The sequence below is a fragment of the Triturus cristatus genome, chromosome 1_1, assembly GCF_964204655.1.
Source record: "Triturus cristatus chromosome 1_1, aTriCri1.1, whole genome shotgun sequence".
Taxonomy (NCBI): Eukaryota; Metazoa; Chordata; class Amphibia; order Caudata; family Salamandridae; genus Triturus; species Triturus cristatus.
This window is the reverse complement of record NC_140579.1, coordinates 54,740,633-54,764,578: the sequence shown is the minus strand read 5'-3', so window position 1 is coordinate 54,764,578 and position 23,946 is coordinate 54,740,633. Positions and strand designations below refer to the sequence as shown.

At 48.6% G+C, this 23,946-nt stretch overlaps 1 protein-coding gene across 1 annotated transcript in view; it reads left to right on the top strand.

Moving 5' to 3' along the window:
- LOC146869371 (acidic mammalian chitinase-like) overlaps nt 1–19,587 on the top strand; it is a gene marked incomplete at its 5' end in the record, with an annotated part of 77,442 nt that extends 57,855 nt beyond the window's left edge. Inside the window, one exon of the mRNA XM_085635904.1 lies at nt 19,378–19,587. Coding sequence (XP_085492030.1) covers nt 19,378–19,587 — 210 coding nt within the window. The remainder of the gene's footprint in view (nt 1–19,377) is intronic.
- Between the last annotated feature and the right edge of the window lie 4,359 nt (nt 19,588–23,946).

The following is a 23,946-nucleotide window of genomic DNA, read 5'->3' as shown; positions in this document are numbered from 1 at the left end:
GTCGACGCCTGACTAGTCAATAGCACCCCTAGTGCACTTGTCACCTGCACCATCCCCCGAGACAGGTCGCTGCAGCACTGTGTTAGGCCCTCCTGCATCGTCACAGAGCGCCGGCAAAGTAGGGAAGTCGCAGTTGCCAGACGGTTGAGTGCCCTGCTGGTAGTGTCCCTTCTCTGGCGTTCCCGGCGCCGTGCTTCGATGTCAGCATCTAATTTGCTGCACAACTGCTGGATTGACTGGGACATGTCCCGAATGCCCGCAGCCATGCCGCCAATGTTTGTGTCCATGTTGACTAAGCTTGTCTTCATCACCCGCATGTGCCTCTGGACTGACATAACTGCCTTTGATTGCAGGCGCTGTTGCTTCAACATCTGGCCCTCGAGCCCCAAGAAGACACCATGGCCGTCAGTGGGTGCTGGTGGACTCTGGACACGCGACCTGCGGCGCCCTCTTGCTCCCGTCTGTGCTGCCTGTGAGGTGTGGGGCACAGTGGGATGGCTCCCTTCCTGGGGCCCGGTGCGGTCTTCTGGGCCCATGCTGTCGTCTGACGAGGTGTCGAAGGCTCGTAGCCTGGCTGCTGGACGCCTCCTCATTCTCACACCTGCAAGCGGAGATGTGGCCGGTGATTCGAACATGAGTGGCGATGCTGGCTGTGGTTGTGGTGATGCTGGCTCTCGGTGAGGTGATGCTGGCTCTGTGTGCGGCGAGGCTGGCTGTGTTGGTGGTGCGGCTGCAAGTGGGCCTGCTCCCTGGTCTGAACTCGTGCTGGCTAGAGGTGATTTTTGTGGCCGGTGTGCCGTCTCCCCTGCAGCATGCCCTGTCCTGCATGATGTCACATCTGTGGACAGAAAAACAACATTGGCTCAGTGTCCCCGAAGGGCTGCATTGCAAGCGTCACAATAAATCATTTCACATTCCAATCTGTCCTCTGTCTCCTTGTGCCTCGAGTGCGTGACATGCCTTGTTGCCCTGTGACATTTACGTCATGGTTAGTGTTGCCCTGACTACATCTCCCGGAATGCATTGCCTGTCTGCACTGACACGTGTGGACTGCAGTGTGATTCTCGTTTCACAATGGGGGATGTGGGATAGGGGTAGGGGGGGCTACATTGCTGTGCTTTCGTCTTACCTTGGTGTGTTGCGGCTCTGGCAGAGCTGTCGGCGTCCCCAAGACCCACGACGCTCTCTTGCTCGATTGTGGCCGCCACCAGCTCCTCCAGTTCGGTGAGGGCAGGTGCCCTGTTGGTTCCACCTCCGGTCTGGCTGGCCTCCTTCTGGATGTCGCCCATCTTCCTCTTGGTCACAATCCTCAGGTCATACCAGCGCTTTTTGAGGACCTCAATGTCCCTGTGGGTCACTCCCACAGCATTGACCTGCGCCTGGATGGCCAGCCATATGTTGCGCTTTTCGGCCTCAGGCACTTGCAGGGATTGCCTCCCAAACAGCTTCTGGTGCTGCTTCACCACCTCCTCCACCAGCACCTGGAGTTCCTTGGGGCTGAATTTCAGCTTCCTCCTCCTTTCCCCTCCGTCTTTCTGTGTTCTCTGGCTGGACATGCTGTTCGTTTCCCGCTCGCACATGCAACTGCTCCCTGCCTCTCCTCTGCACTCCAAGCCTCTCCAGGGTCGGCTAATTATGTACACCTGCCTGGGTGTGGCCACTTCGGCTAATTGTGTACACCTGCCTGGGTGTGGGCAGTTCCTGGTTGGGTGGGCTGTCGTTGCACAGGATTAGCTGTTTCGTCAAGTCATGTGATGTTATTTACCGAATCCGTACATACCGATTCGGTATTTTCCGATTCGGTAGATACCACCTCGGTATTTTCCGATTCGGTAGATACCACCTCGGTATTTTCCGATTCGGTAGATACCACCTCGGTATTTTCCGAATCGGTAATTATCACCTCGGTATTTACCGAATCGGTGAATTCCGATTCGTATTTACCGAATGTTACCGAATCGGTAACTGTTACCGAATTCTTACCTACATATAACTTACCGATTCTAATTTACCGATTCGGTACGGCTCGGTATTTAAGAACCGGTAAAATTTATTTACCTACATGAGGCCCTAAGGGCCTCATGTAGGTAGCATACCAGTTACCACTTCTTAAATACCGAACGTTACCGAATCGGTATTTAAGAAGTGGTAACTCGTATGTAGGTAATGAGTCGGTAATTTTTACCGATTCATTACAATTCGGTAATTACCGAATCGGTATTTACCGAATCGGTAATGAGGCATACCTTCCCATTGAGGGGAAGGTATGCCTCATTACCGAATCGGTAAATACCGATTCGGTAATGGTGGAAAACATGCAAGGGTGGCAGGGTGTCACATTGACACCCTGTTGCACCCCTGATTCGGCCATGTGTGCACATGTGGCACACATACATGCCCTAAGGGCATGTATGTCTGCCACATTGCACACTGCTAAGCGCTGAAAAATGCTTCTACACATCCATTAATTATTTACCACCAACTATTAGTTGGTGGTAAATACCGACTCCTAAACACACCCACACACTCCCCCTACATCTCATTTTTGGATTCGGAATTTACCGAATCGGTAAAATTACCGAATCGGAAAAGTTACCGATTCGGTAACATTACCGATTCGGTATTATTACCGATTCGGTAATTTTACCGATTCGGTAAATTCCGAATCCAAAAATAGTCCCCCTACATACCAATAGCCAAAATACCGGTCGGTAACAGTATAATTACCGAAAATCGGCCGTTACCGACCGGTATTTGGCTACCTACATGAGGCCCTAAGTATGTGTAAGTTTGGGGGCGTGGCCAAGCCGCGGGCTGAGATGGCCGCGCGGTGTTGAAGCTCCGTAGCCGACTCAGCGCTAATTCCCGACCTCCTGATGCGGGCGGTGGCTGCCCGGACCCGGCGCTGACTCTCCTGTGGCCCTGAGGCGACCCGGAGTGGCGATCTGGCCCCGACTGCGCCCGGAGCGACCGACGAACGCCAGGACCGAGCAGACCTGATGCCCAAGATGGCGGCCTGACTCGGCGGCCGGGGAGGTTAGTGCGGCGGTGGCCGGTCGTGATGCGGGTGGCCGGGGGGGAACCGGGGGGGGGAGCATTGAGTGCTGGGGCGCGGTCTGGTGTGGGTCTGCTTCGCCCCCCTCGCCGCCGCTGGCCAGGAGCGGTCCGGGCGTTTGGCCGTTGCTCGGCGCCGCGGTCGCGGCCTCTCTCGCTGACTCCTCTCGGGTTCCCCGGGCTGTTTAGGTCTGGGGGTCTGGGGGGGGGCGACGGAACGGCTGGTTGGCGGTGGGGGTGGGCTGGGGGGGATCCGCGCTGACCCTAGCGCCCGGGCCGCCTCTGTCCCCCTTCCCTGGGACCTTGCTCGGCGGCTCCCGTGATTCGCGGCCTGCGCCGTCCGGTCTCCCTCTCCCCGGCCCTGGGTCGCCTGGTCGCATCTGCTGACGCCCCACTGGCCGCCCGCTCTGCTTGGTCCGGGGCTCGGGCCCCCGAGGAGGCGCTCCCTGGTCTTGGGCGAGGAGAAGTCGCCTTGAAACGGCGCGGCCGGTGTTGGTGCCCGGGCCTGGTGTGCCGTGTGGTTGGGGCTGACCGGAGTCTGCGGGGGACCGCTGCATCGCCCACGCTGCGGGCCAAAGAAGTGGCAGATCCGTTCCTCCTCCTGGGCCGTCGTCGCAGCGCCTTGAAGCCGCCTTGTGGCCCCCTACCCGCGAGGTGCTGTCTGGCCGTGTGGGGGCATGGGACGGAGGGACCCAAAGCAGAAGACTCTGCCCTTTGAAAGGCTACACGATCAACCGGCGGACCGGCGCCCGGACATGCCGGATCCTGCTGGGGGCCAGTCCTCTGGCCCGGCGGCTGTTGCTCCATCCCCTGACTGGCTTCAAGAGATGCGTGCTGGATTCAGGGCCCTCGATGGACGCTTTGATGCCCTGAACAAAACGCTAGAAACGATGGGGGCGAAGATCCAGGCCCATGATCAGCGTTTGGTGGAGGCTGAGGCTCGAATATCGGCGGTGGAAGATGGCGCAGTGCAGGACACCAAGCGCTTAGATTGACTGGAGCGCATACTAAAGGACGTGGCCATCAAGAACGAGGACTTGGAATCGCGCAGTCGGCGCAATAACGTCCGAATCACTGGGGTTCCGGAATCCACGGCTACCGGCAGGCTGGATGTTTTTGTAGAGCAATTGTTATCGGACATTTTTGGGAGAGACTCCTTTACACCAGGCTTTGTGGTCGAGAGGGCGCACCGCTCCCTGGGGCCGCGACCTAACCCGGGGCTCCCGCCTCGCCCTCTGATCGCCCGGATTATGAACTTCCGAGACCGGGACACAGCCCTGCGGCTGGCCAGAGAGAAGGGCGAGATCACCTGGCAGGGCTCAAGACACTCGTTCTACCCAGATTTTACCGCCATGGTACAGGAGGCCAGGCGTAAATATGTTGGGGCGAAAGCGGCGCTCCGCAACCTGGGCCTCAAGTATGGTATGCTGTATCCTGCCCGGCTGAGGGTTGACATCGATGGCCGAACGCGGATATTTGACAATCCTACTGCGGTACAGGAGTTCTGCCGAACATATAAATCACGCAGGGGCCCTTCGGGGGGCGATTAGGATGGACGCTCTCCTCCGCGCAGTGGTTCTGCGACTAGCCAGGACCTGTTTTCCGGCTCTGGGCCTGGCTGAGTTAGTGCCCGCATCCCAGCTTTAGACTTTTTTCTGACTGTTTGCAATGGGGAAGTTTGGGACACTTTGTTATGTCATTGCTTTTTCTGTGGTGCTGGGTCGGCGGCGGGTCGTTGCCATTCCCCTTTGGTTGACACCGCCGGGAGCACTTTTGGCTTAAAATGCTTATTTCTTGTCTAACTGTACACCATTGGTATTGCTATTTGAAGCTTCGTTTTTTTTCCACAGGTTGGGGTTTGCCTCACGTCTGCGTGATGTGGCTGGGTGGGGGGAGGGGGGATGGGGGATGGGATGGGGAGTTTTGATATTCTTGACATGGCCGGTCAGATTGTAACTTTGCGGATACACGGAGACGCTTCTGCTTTCCTGCTCTCATTGCTAGTGGTATGGCATCGACGGTACACATAGGCTTACATGAAGCCCCCCTTGGCCTATCACTCATGTCTTGGAACGTCAGAGGCCTGAACAACCAACGGAAATGCAAGCAGGTACTACACTATCTGAATCGGCACAGGGTTGACATTGCCTTTCTTCAAGAAACTCATTTACACACCTCTGTTCCCGCGCGCTTTGCAGCTTCCTGGGGCGCCCATAGATACTTCTCCAATTTTAGCAATTATGCCAGAGGCACCGCGGTGCTGATTCACAAGAGAGTCCCGTTTCACTGCCAGCTGTTCCGGGGGGATCCGGAGGGACGCTACTGCATAGTACGAGGGGTGTTAATGGGTCATGCGGTCATCCTGGTATGTGTGTACGCCCCTAACACGGATTCCCCGGAATTTTTTCATGCGCTGGCTGCCCAGCTTGCGAATCTTGAACCAGCGGGCCTCATTCTTGGCGGCGACTTTAACTTATTGCTGGATGCTAGTTTGGACAGCACGTCTGGGGCTGCTCCTTCCAAGCCTAGGGCACGGCGCGCACTTTTGGACCTTTGTCACCAGTTCTCCCTAGTTGATATTTGGCGCAGGCGCAACCCGAATACCACTGACTACACGCATTTCTCGGGGCAACACAACACTTGGACCAGAATTGACTACTGGCTGCTGTCCCCGGGCCTGTCCCCATGGTTTCGTGGGCTACTTACGCTCCCTAGAACGTACTCAGACCACTCCCCTGTGTCGCTCTGCTTGGATGTTCCGCGCCCCGAGGGTTTTGAGTGACAGTGGCGATTCCCTGGGAGAGCGCTGCTGGACGACTTATTTGTCCACGAGATTTCCGAGGCGATAGAGGACTATTTCACGATTAATGCAGGATCTGTAGACTCTCAGGCCATGCTTTGGGAGGGGTTTAAGGCCTACATCAGGGGGATTTGCATAGCTAAGCACGCTGGGGTCCTGAAGGCGCTGCGCGCGACCATTAAGCAACTGGAGACACAGCTAGCGTCGATTGATGCTGAAGCGCAGCGTGAGCCGGCTGGTGACGTGTCCGCTAGGCGGCTTTGCCTCCTGACTGACTTCCGGGAGGCAGCAGACAGAGAGATTCTGTATCTGGGGAAGTACCAGACGGCGTGTAGATATGGTGAGGGGGACAGGCTGGGACGTACGCTGGCTCAAGCTTTGAGGCCTCCGTATGGTAAGTCCTTAATAGTTGAGGTGTGGGGCGTAGATGGTTCGCTCCGCACAACACCCGCTGAGATCAGAGACGAATTCCTGACCTACTTCTCCGAACTATACAAGACCAAGCTGGGGGAACCCCCAGCCTCTCGTGCGGCCTACTTGTCGGAGATCGCGCTTGTGTTCCTGGATAAGGGCATGCAGGAGTTCATGGCGGAGCCTATAACTGTGGCGGAGGTGCGCGGGGCGATTAAGGTGCTTCGCGGGTCCACAGCCCCCGGCCTCGATGGCTTCTCCGGGGATTTTTATAAGGCCTTTTCTGATAAAAAGAAAAGAAAAAAAAAAAAGTATGTGTAAGTTTCTGTAGAAGCAAGTGTGGTGGTGGTTGTATAACTGTATATGCAAGTAAATGGATGTTTGATTCTTTATTAGCATGAGTGACTGTGTGTGAGTAACTCTATGGATGAGTGGCGGTGTGTAACAGGATGTATAGGTGTAGGAGTACATATGATGAGTGAGTACATGTATGAGTGACTGTATAGGACTGTTGGTGAATGAGTGGATGTGTATGTGAATCTTAGAATTACTGAATAGGTTGTTGTAACTGGTATTGGTATGTCCATTGTCTTGAAAATTTTAGTTTCGATTTTTGAATGTGTATCAAAGGTTATATTAGGGGGAGAGGAGGTCTGCCACTCTATCACAAGGATGATGTCATCAGTGATGTTATTTGAGATGTCATCAGTGATGTCATTAGTGATGTCACTGACCATGTCATGAGTGATGTAATATGTAACGTCATCAGCAGTGCATTGCGGGCGCGTGAGTTATAGTTAGCTGAACTAACTATAACGGGGGAATTTCAATGGTTTTGTACGAGTGAAAAGTCCAGCTAACTATAACGCCCCAGAAACCTATGTTTTTTTTCAGTGAATTTCAAAGGTTTTTTAAATGCGAATTTCTAACTATGCCTACAGAGATAGGACATGTGAAGAAAGAAGAAAATACGCACAGAAAAAAAAAAGAAATGCAGAAAGAAGCAGCAGAAGTCCTCAAAGACGGAGAAAAGTGCAGGAAGAAGGATAACGTGCAGAAAGAACAAAAAGAAGAGCAGAAAGAAGCCTTGTTGCAAAATCATCCTGTACCCTCAACTTTTTCAGACGGATACTGGCGGTAACGGAGTCTGACTAACCAGTCCTAGAGCCGGTGCTATGTTAAAAGACACTCCGAATACAGTGACAACACCTACATACACTAGGGAACACTATGCGTTGGGGTCCCCCTGTGATTAGCATGACCTCCTCTGTAAGTCCCTAGTATATAATAGGGCTGGGGGATTAAAACTACCTCTTAAAAAGTGCCACAGGGCGTGTTTGCACACGTCGCCTCAGGGCCCGTCCCCTCCCTTCACCACTGTGCAAACACGCTCTGTGGCCGTTTTTAGTTGGGAGATTAAGTTCATTTGAATCCTGAGGGTCCCTAGGGTCCAACTAGCCCACTAGGTACCTCCAGTAAGTGCCACATAGCTGCGTTGCAGAGAGGTGTAAAAAGTGGCACGGCCTGGACCACCTCTCTGCAATGCAGCTCAGTGGCGCTTACTGGAAGCACTTGGTGGGCTAGTTAGCCCCCAGGGGCCCTCAGTATTGAACGAAAATTATATCCCCAATTTAAAACGTGCCATAGTGCGTGTTTGCACACGTCACCTCAGGCCCTGTCCCCTCCCTTCACCACTGTGTAAACGCGCCCTGTGGCTGTTCTAAATTGAGAGATTAAGTCCCCTTAAATCCCAAGGGTCCCTAGGGTTAAACTAGACCACTAGGTACCTCCAGTAAGCGCCACAGAGCTGCGTTGCAGAGAGGTGTAAAAAGCGGCTTGGCCTCAGAACACCTGTCTGCAGCGCAGCTCCCTGGTGCATACTGGAGATGCCTGTTGGGCTAGTTGGCCCTCAGGGACCCTCAGTATTGAAGAGGAATTAATTCCCCAACTTACAATTCGCCAGGGGGCGCGTTTGCAGAGTGCTGCAAGGAGGGGACGTGGCCTCCAGCACGATGCCAGTCTTTTATTTATTTTAATTTTTTAAGAAGGGGGGCTGTGTGGTTCCCCTGCTTATTCTAATTTATTGGCCCTGATGACCCCATCCCCCAGGGCCTGTCTCCTAATCATATTTTTTTGACCCCAATCCCCAGGGCCGGCCACTGTTTTTTATTATTTTAAAAAGATATATATTTATAGACACACCTAGGACATGCTGGACAAACCGTACGTACCTATCACCATGACGATTTGCGTGATATTCATTAAAAGGCGACTAAGCATACAATGAATCCACGTGGAATGTATTTACACCACTAGTGAAGCTCTGACATGTCTGATGCCCTACCGTGCCTAATCCCGGTAGACACCCTTGTCGTTTATTTATACAAACATGGGTAGCTATTGACGGGCACATTTAATACACATGCACACCAAGCCATTCAAAGGGGATTCGACAAAAATTCGACAAACTATGCAAGAAACCCCCCTCACGGTTAATAAAACACACATCCACTGCCGGATGTGTAATACTTTTTATTTTACTCTCTGGAAAGGGGACGAACATCACTTGAGAGTCACAGCGCGCTCCTGGCAGAGCCCAATGCTGTGTTACACCCACCATTGCCTGCTGAGTGCCACACACCTCTGTGTTGTATTCCACTAGCTAGTGCATATGCTATGACACTCTCTAGCCCATGTGCACTGTAACACTACCCCGTGAATATGTCATGCCACACTTGTCTTCGCACGGGTTATATTGCCCCATCTAACGTGCCTTCCTCGATGCCTATGTTATAACGCACAGTGCTATGCCATACATATTACAATCTGGGATCCATATCTTTGTCACAGTGCATATGCAACGTTACATTCCCCAGCACATATTTTATATTACAACTTTAGAGACTAGTTAGGTTACACAACACTGCCCTGTGCATATTACACTCCAAGGCGCATATCTCATAGCACGCGCTAGTGCCTGTGCTATCTCGCGCTCTCCAATGAATCTGTCATTGCGCACAATGTATTGCATATTATATTTCACGCCCGGTTCATCTTATATCACACTTTTTGGTGCATAGTTTATACCATACACTATATCTAGTTTTCATTTTCAATCGTGCTCTCAGGACTATGTTCTATATAACACTGTGTTCACCTACCCTTTTCACGGGCATTACATTTTGCGATAGGGGGTGGAGGGTCAGGGGGTGTTTCTGCCAAGTGAGCCCGGAGTCACAGTCACAAACGTCCTCTTCCTGAATAAAAGTGAGATTATGCTGCATACTTGTTCATATTTTAAGTAGTTCGCACAGACACACGTTTTAAAAACAATAAAGTTCCTAATACCCGCCTTCTCTGAACAGTTAGCTTGCTGCCCCATCCCCCTCCTCCCTATCCTCTGTTGTGTGAATCCATGGACTAGCCTCCTCCCTCCTGCCATGCATGGTCTGATGTGCTGCCACTGCCCTCAATTTAGTATGATGTACCAGTCCACTCCTCCTGCCCTCCATTGCCCAATTCTATGCCCCATCATTGACCTCCTGCTTAAACTTTGTGCTTAGCTTGCTGCCCCTATTCTCCTTCCCCCTGCCCTCCGATGTCTTTGTGTATGCCCCTGCTCCATCCTTTTTGCCCACCATGTTCCATGGACCTGCCACTCCTATCTACTATGAGTGTTCTGTTGAGCTGCCACTCCCCTCCCACCTGCCTAGCATTGTCAGATGACTGTAACCTGTCCCTGCCACCTCCACTCTGCCTGTCCACATGCCATGCCCCTATCCTCTTCCTCCTGTCCTACATGGTCCATTGTACTGCCACACCCTTCTGCCCTCCCTGGTCTGTTGTGCTGCAACTGCTCCTCCTGCCTGCCCCGTGTGGTCTGTTGTGAGGCCCCTTCCCCTGAACTTTCTTGTCTGTGCACAGGTCCTGACCCTCCCTTCTATCCTCCATCGTCCTTTGGGCATGCCCCTGCACCCTCCTTCTTGCCCATCATAGCCATTGTGCTACCACTAACCCTCCCACTTGCCATGCATGGTCTTCTGTGTTGCCATGGCCCCTCTCACCTTCCTTGTGTGGTCAGTTAGCTGCCCCTGAACCCCTCCCACCTTCCCTCCATGGTCTGTGTGTATGCCATCACAGTCTCACTGTTGCTCTTCATGGTGTGTCTTGCTTCTAGTGCCCATCCTGCCTGACCTCCATGGCTATCTTGCTGCTCCTGCCCTGCCCCCTTACCCCCAGCCCTCTGTTTACATGTGCAGACCCCTACTCCCTCCCTCCTGGCTTGTCTGTTCCATTGTAATGCCCCTGATCCATCCCTCCTGCCCTTTATGGTCTGTTATGCTGCAGATTTCTCTCCTGTCTGTCCATTATGGTCCTGCCTCTTGCCCCTCTGTTCTCTGTTGTCCATGTGCATGGTCCTGTCCCCTCCCTCTTGCTTTCTATGGATTGTTGTGCTGCACTCCCATCCCGCATGCCCTGTGTGGTGTATTGTGCTGCTGCAAACCCTGATGCCTGCCCTGCAGGGTCAGTTTGGTGCACCTCTCCATGTCCCTCCTGTCCTCTGTTATCCAAGTCCATGTCCCTACCCCATTTCCTTCCATGATCCAATGTACCATACTTGCGAACATTTTGAACTTGGTAGGGGGGAGATTTTGAAAAAAAACTGGGGTATTGATTTTCCCCTTTGAGTTACATTTAAAAAGAGGAGATTGTAGACAGGAGACAGATAAAATAAAGCCCATTTGAGCTTAAAAACATTGGACGTTTCCTGGCTGTGGGTCTGTTGGCATGTATGGCTGTACTACCATTGCCTCTTCCTTCTGCCCACAATGGTCTATTACATTGCCACAGCCTCTCTTGCAAGTCCTTGTTAGAACCGGCGGTCTCTAGTTGGCAGAGGTATACACTTCTGACAAATAGGGACCAACCAACTCTAGTCAGGGAAAGGGGATTACACACTCAGATAACCCCTGCTACCCCCTTGGTAGCTTGGCAGAGCAGACAGGCTTATCTCAGAGGCAGTGTGTTAAGCATTTATGACCACATACAGTAATAAAGTGAATACACTACAGATGGACACGACACAGAAGTTATTATAAAAATAGTATTTTTATATAAGGCTTAGCACAAGACCAGATAACGACAAATATACCACAGTCTTAATAAATACTCTTTGGAAGGAAAAATAATAGTTCAAGTAAGGTTTCTTCTTGGCAAATAGTTCTTTATCAAAGTATTCTTCTGAGCACAGTTCTTTGGCAACAATGTAACCCCCACAGGAGTCACACGACGTCGAGTCTACAAGATTCCCAAGGTTCGGCATCGACCGCGAGGAGCGCTACGTCGAGCCTGGAGTTGCAACAGACCCCACAAGTACAGTACCTTGAGAAACTAAGAAGACGATGATCCACGGCGTCGAGATGTCGGCGTCGAGGTCGGCGTCGATCGTGCCTCGGATTCGGGTCGATCTGCAGCGGCGTCGAGGGATGTCGGGCCGGAGCAGCGCTCACGGCGTCGAGAAGGGCGTCGAGTCGATGCGATCAGCAGCGGCGTCGGGACGGGGTCGCTTGGAGGTGGAGCCGATACTCACTCCTCACTGGCGTCGATACCGGCGTCGAGACGGGGTCACTTGGAGCCGGGGCCGATACCCACTGCTCACTGGCGTTGCTGCTGGCGTCGATCGGGCCCGGCGTCGAAGGCTCGGGACACTGGAGCCGTTACTCACGGTGTCGGGCTGGATTCGGCGGCGTCGAGACTGCAGATTCTCCCTTGTGTACTGGAAACAACACTTTCCAGCAATTCAGCAAAATGGTGAAGTCCTTTGGCCCTGTGACTTCAGCAGGAGACTGGCACTCTTCCAGCCCTTGGAGATTTCCTAGCAAGTGTTCAGAGAGTACACACCAAGTTCCTCTCTCCTTGTTCCTTGGCAAAAATAAAGAAGCAGCTTTCAGGTTCCTCCACAGCAAAACAGCACTCTGGCAGAAAGGGGAGGCAAGTCCTTAGATCAGCAGGCTTCTTGTCCTTGGTACAGGTTTCCTTGTCAGAAGTGATCTGAGTTCTTGGTTCAGGGGTCCTTCTCTTATACCCCTTTTCTCCTTTGTTCCCTTTGTCCAAGCAGGGAAATTCCCCCCATCTCAGGTTCGTTGTGGGTGTTGCCAGGCAGAGGCACTTGGCCTATTCACTGAGCAGGGCAGAGTCCTCAGCCGCCCAGCAGGAGGCGGAGCCAGTATTGTCACTGGCAGGAGCAGGGCTATCAGTCGCCCAGCAGGAGGTGGAGCCAGAATTGTGTCAGGCAGGGCAGGCTACTCTTCCCTCACTCTGTGTAAATGCCTCATTCACCCCACACTGACTCATTCAGACCTCTGGAGCCACCCAGCCCCTGACACACACACCAAACCAGCAGAGACCGGTGGATAGTTGGACAAGAAAATAGCCACTTTCTAAAAGGGCTATTTTCAAACGTAGAATTTAAAAACCATCCATCCTAAAGGGTGTGTTATTAAATTCTGAGTTCAGGGATACTAAACTCGACCTGCTACCATGCTCCCTGAGTCAGATAGATTATAATGGAGTTAATAATCCGTCTGCCCATTCTGGCCTATGGGAGGCAGGTAGCCCTTCAATAGTGAAAAACGAAAATGGCTGTAATTCACAATTAGGTCATCCCACACACATCAGGGCATGACCTACCTTTTACCAACAATGCACCCTGCCCTAGGGCCTACCATAGAGGTGTCTGAAATGTGGCAAAGGGAAGGTTTAGAGACTGGCAAGTAGGTTTCCTTGCCAAGTCGACATGGCAGTCAGGGACTGCACGCAGGCGCTGCGGTGGCAGGCCTGAGACATATTTTACACGCTGCTTCTGTGGGTGGCACAACCAGTGCTGCAAGCCCACCAGCAGCAGTTAACTTACACGCCCTTGGCACACGCAGTGCACTAGACTAGGGACTGAACAGTAAGTCAACCAAGCCAATTATGGTAACTTCAATCAATATAACAATTTAAGATAGGGAGCACTTGCACTGTGGCACTGATCAGCAGTGGCACAGTGCCCAAAGCAATAAACCAGCAAAAACATCGTAAACAGAGGAGGCAAACAGAAAAAAATGGAGGAGAGACTCATGCCAATGATGCCAGGTCTAACAGTCCTGTATTGTTGGTTTGTTGCCCCTGCCCCCCTTTCCACTGCCCTCCATAGTCTGTTGTGCTGCCACGGCCCTTCCTGCCTGCTCAGTGTGGTTAAATTGTTGCCTTTGAACCCTCCTACCTGCCTTCAATTTTCAGAGTCCGTGCCCCTGGCCTCTGCCTCTCAACAGTATCCTAATGAACAACTAGATTGCTAACATTCTATATTTATTACAAAAGTGTGGAACGCCTGACGTCATCTTGATGTAATCAAAACTGTAATACCTAGAGCATTTCCTTTAGAAATTACATACGAGAGGGTCTTATTGGCATCAAAATTATGGTTAGTGCTCTAAAAGACTAAAATAAGGACATATTTTCTGAGTTTTCAAATAGCGAGAAAGCACTTTTAAATTATTTGTTACCTTTATGTTTTTTTATCCAGTTGACCACTTGATTAAATATTGCACTTAGGGGAGAGGATGTGGTGTTACTTCCAGAACTGCAGACTTTGCAACTGGGGAACCAGGTTGGAGTTTCTGCTTCAGCTCAACATTCTGTGATTCTGGTCAAATCACTTAGTCTCCCCATGTCTACAACCAAAATGAATTTGTTCTTGTGTGATGTAACCAATGCTCATGTAAAGCACTCCAATACCTGACAAGTCTGCACTATATAACACTGCAAAAACACAAAATAATAAGTGTTTTGCACACTTCTGTCATTGGGCTATATTAGGGCTACATCTGGGTGATTTTGGGCTACATTTGGGCTCTTTTGTCTCCGGTGGCCATCTTGGGAGATTTATTTGTTATGAAGTTTCCTAATTTCCTCATGTACTGCAGTCTCCTCAGTAGGAAATGCTTTCATTTTTTTACTTTGATTCCATCATGAAGGTATTCAGATAAGTCACACATTTGCCATAAATTCTGAATGTTAGCACTCTAGTTGCTCTTTAGATCACTGTAGTAAAACTACTGTTCACCACGGAAGTCTGCTCCTGGTATTAAAAGTACATGTTTCAGTCTGCATGTCAGAATTTTTTAATGAAATAGAAGAGGATTTGAGAAGTCACTCAAAATGTGCCCTCATTTTCTTTCTTCAGCATTAATCGTAATTTCTATGGCAAAATGAACCCCCTCATTGTGTTCCTTTTTAAATTAAATGTTTTAAGTGTTACCAGTTTATTCCAATCAAGATGGCTTCAGGTGTGCCATACTTTTGTCATAATGAAGACAGTAAGCACTCTAGTTGTTTTTAAGAACACTCTGGGACATTCTGTCATTGGGCTATGCTTGGGCTACATATGGGTGATATTTGGGCTACATTTGGGCTCTCTTATCTCTGGTGGCCATCTTGGCAGACTTATTTGTTATGAAGTTTCCTAATTTCCTCATTTACTGCAGTCTCCTCAGTAGGAAATACTTTCAGTTTTTTACTTTGATTCCAAAGGCCTTCAGATGTCACACATTTGCCATAAATTCAGAATGTTGGCACTCTTTTTGCTCATTAGATCACTGTAGTAAAGCTACTGCTCACCAGGGAAAACTGCTGCTGGTATTGAAAGTGCATGTTTCAGTCTGCATGTCAGAATTTTTTAATGAAATAGAAGAGGATTTGAGAAGTCACTCAAAATGTGCCCTAATTTTTCTTTCTGCAGCACTAATCCTACTTTTTATGGAAAAATGAACCCCCTCATTTTGTTCCTTTTTAAATTAAATGTTTTAGAGTTACCACTTAAATCCAAGCAAGATGGCTTCAGGTGTGCCATACGTTTATCATAAGTAGGACTGTTAGCGCTCTAGTTGTTCTTTGGAACACTCTGGGAAGCTGCAGTAGAACACAAAGGAATCAACTGACAGTCTCTGCCCTTGTTGGATGTACATGTTTTACTGAGAATGTCAGACTTCATTCTCACATGACTGAGAAAGATAATGTGAATTTACAGAAAATAAGCTCTCATGTTAGCTTATAGATCACCTTCTAAACCTCTGTGGGAAAAGCATGAGAAAATATTTGTCTCTCAATCATGATATCCCAGCAGAAGGCTTTTTCACCTTAGAACATACCACAATTCCTAAAATGAGTATGGTACCATCAACAAATGATTTATAATGTAACTAAAGTCTTAAAACCTTCTATTAACTGCAATGCTTTTTAATGAGGTGCTATCATGTATATTGGTCCCAAGATGGCTGCCAACACTTCTTGGATGAAGTGCTGACAGCCAATCAGATCTCAGGATGAGGTGTGTGGTTAGGCTCCGCCCACATATATGATTTTACTTTTGATTTTCTCAGGAACTACTGAACAGATTGACACCAGACCTGCAAAAGGCACATCCCTGACCTGAGGACTACCTCTCTGCCAAATTTCAAGTAATTCTGTTCAGCCGTTCGGGCTGTACCTTGGACTAAAGGTCCCTATGGAAAATTGCATGAGGAAAACGCGTTTTGGGACCCCCCTTTTTTCTCAGCCCCTGCTTGACGAATCCCCCCGAGACTTTCAGGGTAGGAGCGGAGCGCCCCACCTATTTTGAAAATTTCGCGAGGATTCGTCTACCGGCGCCAAAGTTATTCCAAATAGAATGTTGCGGATTTCCTATGGAAACACTAACTATCTACTGGCGACCGCCAGTAGATAATATATATATCTCACACACAAGACCGCTTCACTGGAAAGCAATCAAGAGGACACAGCGAGGAGTTGCGGAGAAAACAATTTATTCACAGCTGATTGGCATGATGCATTTAGGCGTAATTCGCCTTCCTCAGATGCTGACAGCACAGGGTTGACCTACCTCCCTCTTACGGAAATTCTGCGGCTCTCCAACTGGTGGAAATAGGACTCGTCCCACCTGGTTGTTTGCTCTGTAGTCCTGAACTGTAGACTTCAATGACCAGCATGCAACACTGTGGTAAGTACCACCAGCGGGACGGATTGCAGTTCTCATGAACGCTGATGTACCAAGCAAAAGAGGGTGGTTAATACTTTTGGAAACCCCATAATTCATGTGTCCATTGGCTTCCCCGGGTCTCCTACGTCCAAGCCCCAATTTCAAATGCAGTCAGGGCCGTGAATCGTCGATACAGTGATGACAATTCCCCATGTAATCATGGACTGTCTTCTGGCAGCGGCCACTTGCCTGAACCGATCCGGAGGCGGGCCTGTGGTTTCCAATCCCTTGGTCGTCTCCTAACACGATGCCAACAACGCCACAGGCCGCTTTGCTGGATGGGTCCTCTTTAGCGGGTTTGCCGGCGACGCGCGCAATATATCACACAAGACCGCTTCACTGGAAAGCAATCAAGAGGACACAGCAGGGAGTTGCGGAGAAACCAATTTATTCACAGCTGATTGGCATGGTGCATTTCAGCATAATTCGCCTTCCTCAGATGCCGACAGCAAAGGGTTGAGCCACCTCCCTCTTATGGAAATTCTGCGGCTCTCCAATTGGAGGAAATAAGACTCATCCCACCTGGTTGTTTGCTCTGTAGTCCTGAACTGTAGAGTTCAATGACCGGTATGCAACACTGTGGTAAGTTCCACCAGCGGGACGGATTGCAGTTTTCATGAACGCTGATGTACCAAGCAAAAGAGGGGGGGGGGGGTTAATACTTTGGGAAACCCCTTAATTCATGTGTCCATTGGCTTCCCCGGGTTCACTCACACTCTCACACACTCTCACACACTCTCACACACTCTCACACACTCTCACACACTCTCACTCTCTCACTCTCTCACTCTCTCACTCTCACTCTCACTCTCACTCTCTCACACACACTCAGACTCCATCTTTAATTTATTGCACTGGATCTTCATCGCAGTAAGAAACTGACGCATCACCTTCTCTACAACACTTTCGTTGTATAGCGTTGCGCATCTTAAGGTACATTTAACTCAGTGTCGCATTTTACCATCTAAAGAGAATTAAGCTATTCTACCATTTTTTTTTAAGTACAATATTGTGGATTTCTGTGTCGTTGGTGGTCTTGTGATGAGTCTATATAAAGAATACTTATTTTAAGCTACAACTTGTGTGGTGTCCATCTGTAGTGTTGTCACTTGGTTACTGTATATGTTCACAAATGCTTTACACACTGCCTCTGAGATGAGCCTGTCTGCTTGTGCCAAGCTACCAAGGGGGTGAGCAGGGGTTATTTTAGGAGTGTACCCCCTTACTCTGACTAGACGCAAGGGCCCCTACTTGGACAAAGGTACCTACCTCTGCTAACTAGAGACCCCCAAATCTAACATAAAGGATCTATAAATACCAGTCTGCCATCTCATCCATCTCACCCGGAAGATGTTCTGCTCCAAAAGATGTTTCTTGCTCTTGACAAAACGCCCACAATGCCTTGGCTATCTTCACTAGATGTCTTGATTTTGTACCCTGAAATGTACGTTTATGACTTGTAAATGCGTTCGTACATCTGCCCCGACTCATGATGCAGGTGCAAGCTGATGGGCGCTGGTTTGACTACTGTATCAAAAAAAGCACTCCGATGCCTCTTCAGGGCTATATAAATGCATTTATATTAGCTATTTTGTACATGATTTTTTTCTATTTCTCACAAACTAAAGGAAGTAATCAAAGTTAAAAATTTTTTAAACACTTTAAAAATAAATATACTTCCTGAATGTGACTAACTTCGCACGCTCCCTAGCAATGTTGATGCTACTAATAGCACTATAGACCCTTTGTCTAATCGGCATGCAAACCGCCCAAAATATCGATTGAGAAGCAAACCTCAGATTAAAAATTATAAAAACACGTTGCACACACAAATGTGGAGTTGCTAAAAAAATCCATTTGGTAGTTTTGGTCCGGAAGTACATATGTAGCCTAACATGAGCAGTAATTTCCCATGAGTACGCACAGGACACAGTGTGTCACATACTGCACTACAAACTTGCCTCCCTGTAGTAGACCTGTGACTGAACCATTTTTGGAACCCCTGTTTGCCCTGGCCAACTACTGAAAAAGTGTATTTTTAGCCAATGCAAATGCTGTGGCAATTGGCGCGTGGGGGGGGGGGGGGTGCAAAACAACAACAAAAAAACATACTCAAAGTACCTTTCTTTCTTCGCAGTGCGACGTTCTCCTCCCTCGGGTGTCTTCAGGAAGCTCCTGATGCAGGAAACTGCACTGCCCAATCCCGGGGCTGCTTTCACAGCATGAAAGCAACACCAGGATTGGATACAGTAGGCGCTCCTAAGAGCACTGGTGGCCTGCGCTTTCTCTAACCCAGCTGTCTAAGACAGCTAGATCAGAGAACTTTAAAATGCGCATGTCTGGCTGGCCAGCACAAGACGGCCGGCCAAAGAAACATGCACTTTTTAAAGCGCATAGCTCTCTGCTGCTGCCAATCTGCAGTGCTGGCACTGCCCTGTCCTGACACTTATTTCACGACAGGTTGCAGAAAAAATAAAAAGGCAATAAATTAACTTTATTACCATTTCATTTTTGAACTCTGGGAATTGTTAGTCAACTCTCTTCTGCTCAAATGGAGGAGCCACCTATGTAAATGTCATTCTTACGCTCATCGGTCTGCTCAAATGTGACTTTAGACGGGTCAGACAATGGAAATGCAGGTGCAAAATTAACATGTCATCAATACAGAATTGTTCCGTCACTGGTGCAAAGAAAGTATTCTGCTTTCCTTACTGTGTTTTGATACTATGTTAATATTGTTTACCCTTTCATACTACACAGCAATACAAAAAAAACGAGTAAATGAAAAAAATTATAGGGTCAGTGCAAGGCAATTCTAGGCAGTTGCCTAGATCACTATCAGCTAGGAAGCGCATATTTTTCATTAAAAAAAAAAATATGGCCCAATTGCCAATTCCTACCCTGGCCATATTAGATTTATGAGGTTTAACTCTGCCTGGTTATGTAACTTTGAACACACACCGATTAAGAATACAACAAAATAAATGGATTATTATGGGTCTTTTCACAACTTTTCTCTATTTATTTTCAGGTCAAGTTTGTGAGGGAGCAAGGATTTGGAGGCGTCATGGTGTGGACCATCGACCAGGATGACTTTGCGGGTACTTTCTGCAACGAGGGCCCGTACCCTCTTACAAACAAGCTCAAGGAGTTCCTTGAAGGTAATGAGGACACAGGAGAAGGAGGAAAATCACAAAAGTGTGAAGTCCATGTTCAGCGTGGTGCCAATGTCCCGGGGTGACAACAGTCCTTCCGGTCTCCACTGGCTGGAGTGAAGCAGTGAAGTGCAGGGTGCTCCTCGAAGCACTTGTGCCTCTCTTAGGGCCGCAGTGGAGTATCTAGCAATAGTGGCCGGGTGCCCCGTGGAATGAGCGGGGTAAGAGTGGAGAGTCCATCAACCTTTGGCTTTGCCATAGATCGCTGTCTCTTCTAGGTCTGCTGGGATGAATTATGCCCTGACGTCCGGCTGAATCCTGAATCTGGGGAATAACTCATGAAACAAGTTAATTTCGTAGACAATATCGATACTGGAAAACATCTGATACGGTTTGCTGGTAAATTCCAACTTCTGATAGTGACCAGAAACCAGATGAAGAGGGTGGGACACTTCTGTCTACCTCTGCATCCCTGGCAGGCAGAGGCGTTTAAAGGCCTGGGCACAGTGGCTCTGGTCCATGCCCCCTCCTTTCAGGCCCGCCCCCTCAAAGAGCCATGCAAAAAGAACTGTTGATGGACAGAATGCAGAACAATGTCATACATTCACCCCAGTACAGAGATCTGGGCCTAAGTCCATCGTTGTTTTGCTCACCATGCCATTCCAGTTTGGACCTAGCCATATGCAAATCAGTCTTGACCCTGTGCCTCATGGGAACAGTCCGGCCGGAACTGCCAGGCCAGTTCTTCCCTGGACTGGAAACAAGCATCCTAGGACTGGTTTCGGGGTTTCACCCCTCTTCAGCCAGGATAGCTTGATTCCAGTGGCATGGAGAGCAAAGCTCTGATCCGCAGAGTCTTGCCCTGGTGACCTGGATTAATTACTAAACCTATTGTTTTGAATACCGTTACCGTTAATTTATTTTAATGTAGTTGATGTGTGCGACTTTATTAGACATTTTGTAAAGGAAGGTTTTCATGTTTCATATAATATTCATGAAAAAGTTTATTTTTGAAGGAAATAGGACCTTCCATAGGAGAAATGGGAGGGTGTCATGGAGATTATTTGCAGGAATATTCTCGAGCTGCTGCTGTGTGACAATATTGAAAACGCACATCACTATCCCTGAATTAGATGTAAACACATTCAGAATTTGGACGAATGTGCTTGTGCACGGCCAGTGCCCTGGCCAAAGAGGGCATGAAAGAGCTGAAACGTGTTCAGAACAGAACCTCCTAAATACATTTGGCCCAGGGCCCCACAGATCCGTAAAATGTCCCTGCTGGCGGGGACACCACTCCAAACACACTGCCAAGACAGGCTGGTAATGATCAGGGCAGAGATGCCTCATCAGGAGGAGGTAGGGACCAAACCTTGCACTCTCTTGAGGACGTGAAGCCTTCATTTGAGTTTAGTGAAGTAGGATATCCGCTAAACATTGTTGCATGACTCGTCCTCATACTTAAAGTGTCAGTGATATCGATGCCCTCTTCATGCAGGGGGCAACTCACCTGCCATGTGTTGGCAGATACCATGCGTCCGCCCAACTCCAGTTAAGGACCCTGGCCGCTCCTTCACTGGGACCTGGCAGTGAGCAGGGCCTGTAGCTTGTAGTTTGGGAGGCTAACCTTTGGATTACCCTACAAGTGACATAGAAAGGACTTTGGCTGAGTAGCTGCTGCAGGCACTCCTGGACCAGGCAGCTGTTCCTTGGTCAGGACAGGCCTGTGCTGTTCTAGGAGCAGCTTATTCTTGTGTTCATTTAGTGTGTGAACCGTTTACTTGTGCATGACTGCTGTATACATTGAGATCCCTCGGTGAAACAAACGATTAACGATGGAAAGGTTGCACCAATTCTCTGCTGAAGCGTTTCCCAAACACTGGGTCATGAGCCGATTTTTGGTGGGCTGCTAAAGTCCGAGCAATAAATAAAGATGCTTAAAGTTTTGGTGCTGATCTTGTTACATTTAGGGGAGCTTTAAGGAGGAGGCCAAATGTCAGCCACGTCTTTTGCCAAATTGCTGCTTATTCTTTTAACATATGGACTGGTATTTACTTTTCTTTCTCCGACTGTGAAGTGAGGGAAGTTTTTAAAGTGAATTAGGTAACTATCTTGGTCGAGTGGACAGAGTTTGACAGGAAAGGCAGTAGGATGTCGTATTTGCAGTGGTGGCCCGTGCAGGTAAGCGTGGTGGAAGTGGGGCAGTGGTGGGGGGATGGAAGTGACAAATGACAGAATAGGTAAAATAAATGAATAAAACTACTTACAAACAACTCGGCGATGTGGTGATTGCAAGGTAAGTGGTTTTATTTATTTAATTTATTTGACCTATTCCGTCATCTGTCACTTCCATCCCATAGCCCCACCGCGCTCACCTGCACGGGCCGCGGCTGCGTATTTTTGCAACACACAGCTAGATGTTAATACCTTTAAATTAACCCCTTCAGCGCTGGGCGAATTCCGCCGCGGTGCTGAAGGGTTCGAGCGCGGGCGGGCTCATGACGGAACGGTTCCGTCATGAGCACAGCCCAACCGTGGCTCATGACGGAACCGTTCCGTCATGAGCATGGAAGGGGTTAACTGTATTCGTTCAGCAGTTAGGAAAACAAAAATAAAACATTCTTTTTGTAACTCTGAAGTGTGCTGTAAACAGATTTAATAGGATCAATACAAATCAAAACACTTACTTAGTGACGCACAAACGATAAATATTCACAGAAATCAGGATTCCGCACATATTCCATTGGCCCGGGCTATAATGCGACAGTACGGCATACATGACATCCGCCACATTTCAGACGAATTATCCTGCACATTAAACTCTAAATAAGGCCTTTTGTTTTCCTGCTCTTCAGAGATACTATTACTATGTAAGATTATTCCACGATAAAACAATGAATCCATTAAAGCATGACGTCTGTGCCCAATCAAGGGTGGGAGTCTGTTTTATGATAATACACCAACACATAGAGTTGCAAAGGAAGCAGATTCAATTTGTGATATTTGGTTGAACTATTGAGTTCTAATTAATAATGTCACACAAGATAACTACACATTTTTTACTGACAATCTAGTTCAGGATAAAAGCAAGGTCATCCTTTTGGGAGAATGTTCCTGTTTGCAATTCTTTCTGATTTATGCACTCTGTGATTAACCCTATCCAGCTAATGGTCTTTTGAAATAAGCTCTTGCTGTTTTCGATTTTTGCTAGTTTTAGCGCATTTACATGTTTGAGCCTGTGATGGAGCGCAAAAAAAACCCCCTGGTAACGGGGAAAGCAAACCCGTACCAGTATCCTCCCTGCGTCACAGACCCGACGTCACACTAACTCATTCACACACGCAGTCATTGGTGGGGCCATAACACCAACACTCAGACATTCACCGGTCTGCACGCAGCAGGAGGGATGAGCGGTTCAAGCGCTCGACATGTGAGGGGAACACCTTATAACCTATAGGGAATGAAAAGTTATTTTACAAAATGTATATCAACACCCTTTTTGCCTACAGATGTCAATCCTAAACATCAAGGCACTCCTCCCACGTGGTCAATGGACCAAATAGTTGGATTGGTTGATGGTGATTTATAAATAGCTAAAACACATTTCAAGATTTAGATCTTATCTTAATAAACCACAAACTCATTTCTTGTTAATCAATATCTGTTTATCTAAAATTTCTTGAAGAGTTTAAGTTCGCATTTAGAAAGTTTATATCAAATTTCAAGTAAATCGAAGAACATCATATTGACCTAATATGGCTATCTGGAGTCCTCTTTGTCATTGGGTCTGCATACTCAAATCTGTCGTAATTCGTCTAAGCAGGTCAAAGTTCAAAGTTCTTTGCTCAGCACACTACAGTCTCAAAGATCGACAAAAGACCAGAGACGTGCAAGCATCTATCAGTGCCCATAGAATTAGGAAAAGTTCGCAATCATCAGATAATTGGGCAGCATCTGGACCATCTAGGATTCAGGAAAATGCAGTCAGTCGCTTAAGTAGCGTCACGAGTAGCGTCGTCGATGAAATCGATGTTGGAGCGGTCGAGAGCGCGATTAATACTCACTATTCTACCATGTACTTTTATAAGAAAATCAAATCAAGAAGATACATTTTGTAATTTCAGCACGGTTATGATTGGCTGGTTGTGATCGTCCGATGCTAGGGTTTAGGACCTTAGTACAGTTCGAGGGGTGAGGTCATCAAGTCAGTGAAAAGTCAGTTTGTTCCGGTTTTACTGAAAATCAATTGTCTTCAGTCTTGGCCGTCTTCCCACAGTGTCATTGCTTGGGTACCCGGAGATCATAGTTCACGACGGGGACTGGAAGACTTTGTCGCTTCTGCGCATTTCACTCCATGCATCGTGGGACAGTGGCCACTTCGTCGCGTCAGTGGCCATTTTGGATTTAGGCCCAAACACCAACTTAAGCGAAGCAAACACAAAAGA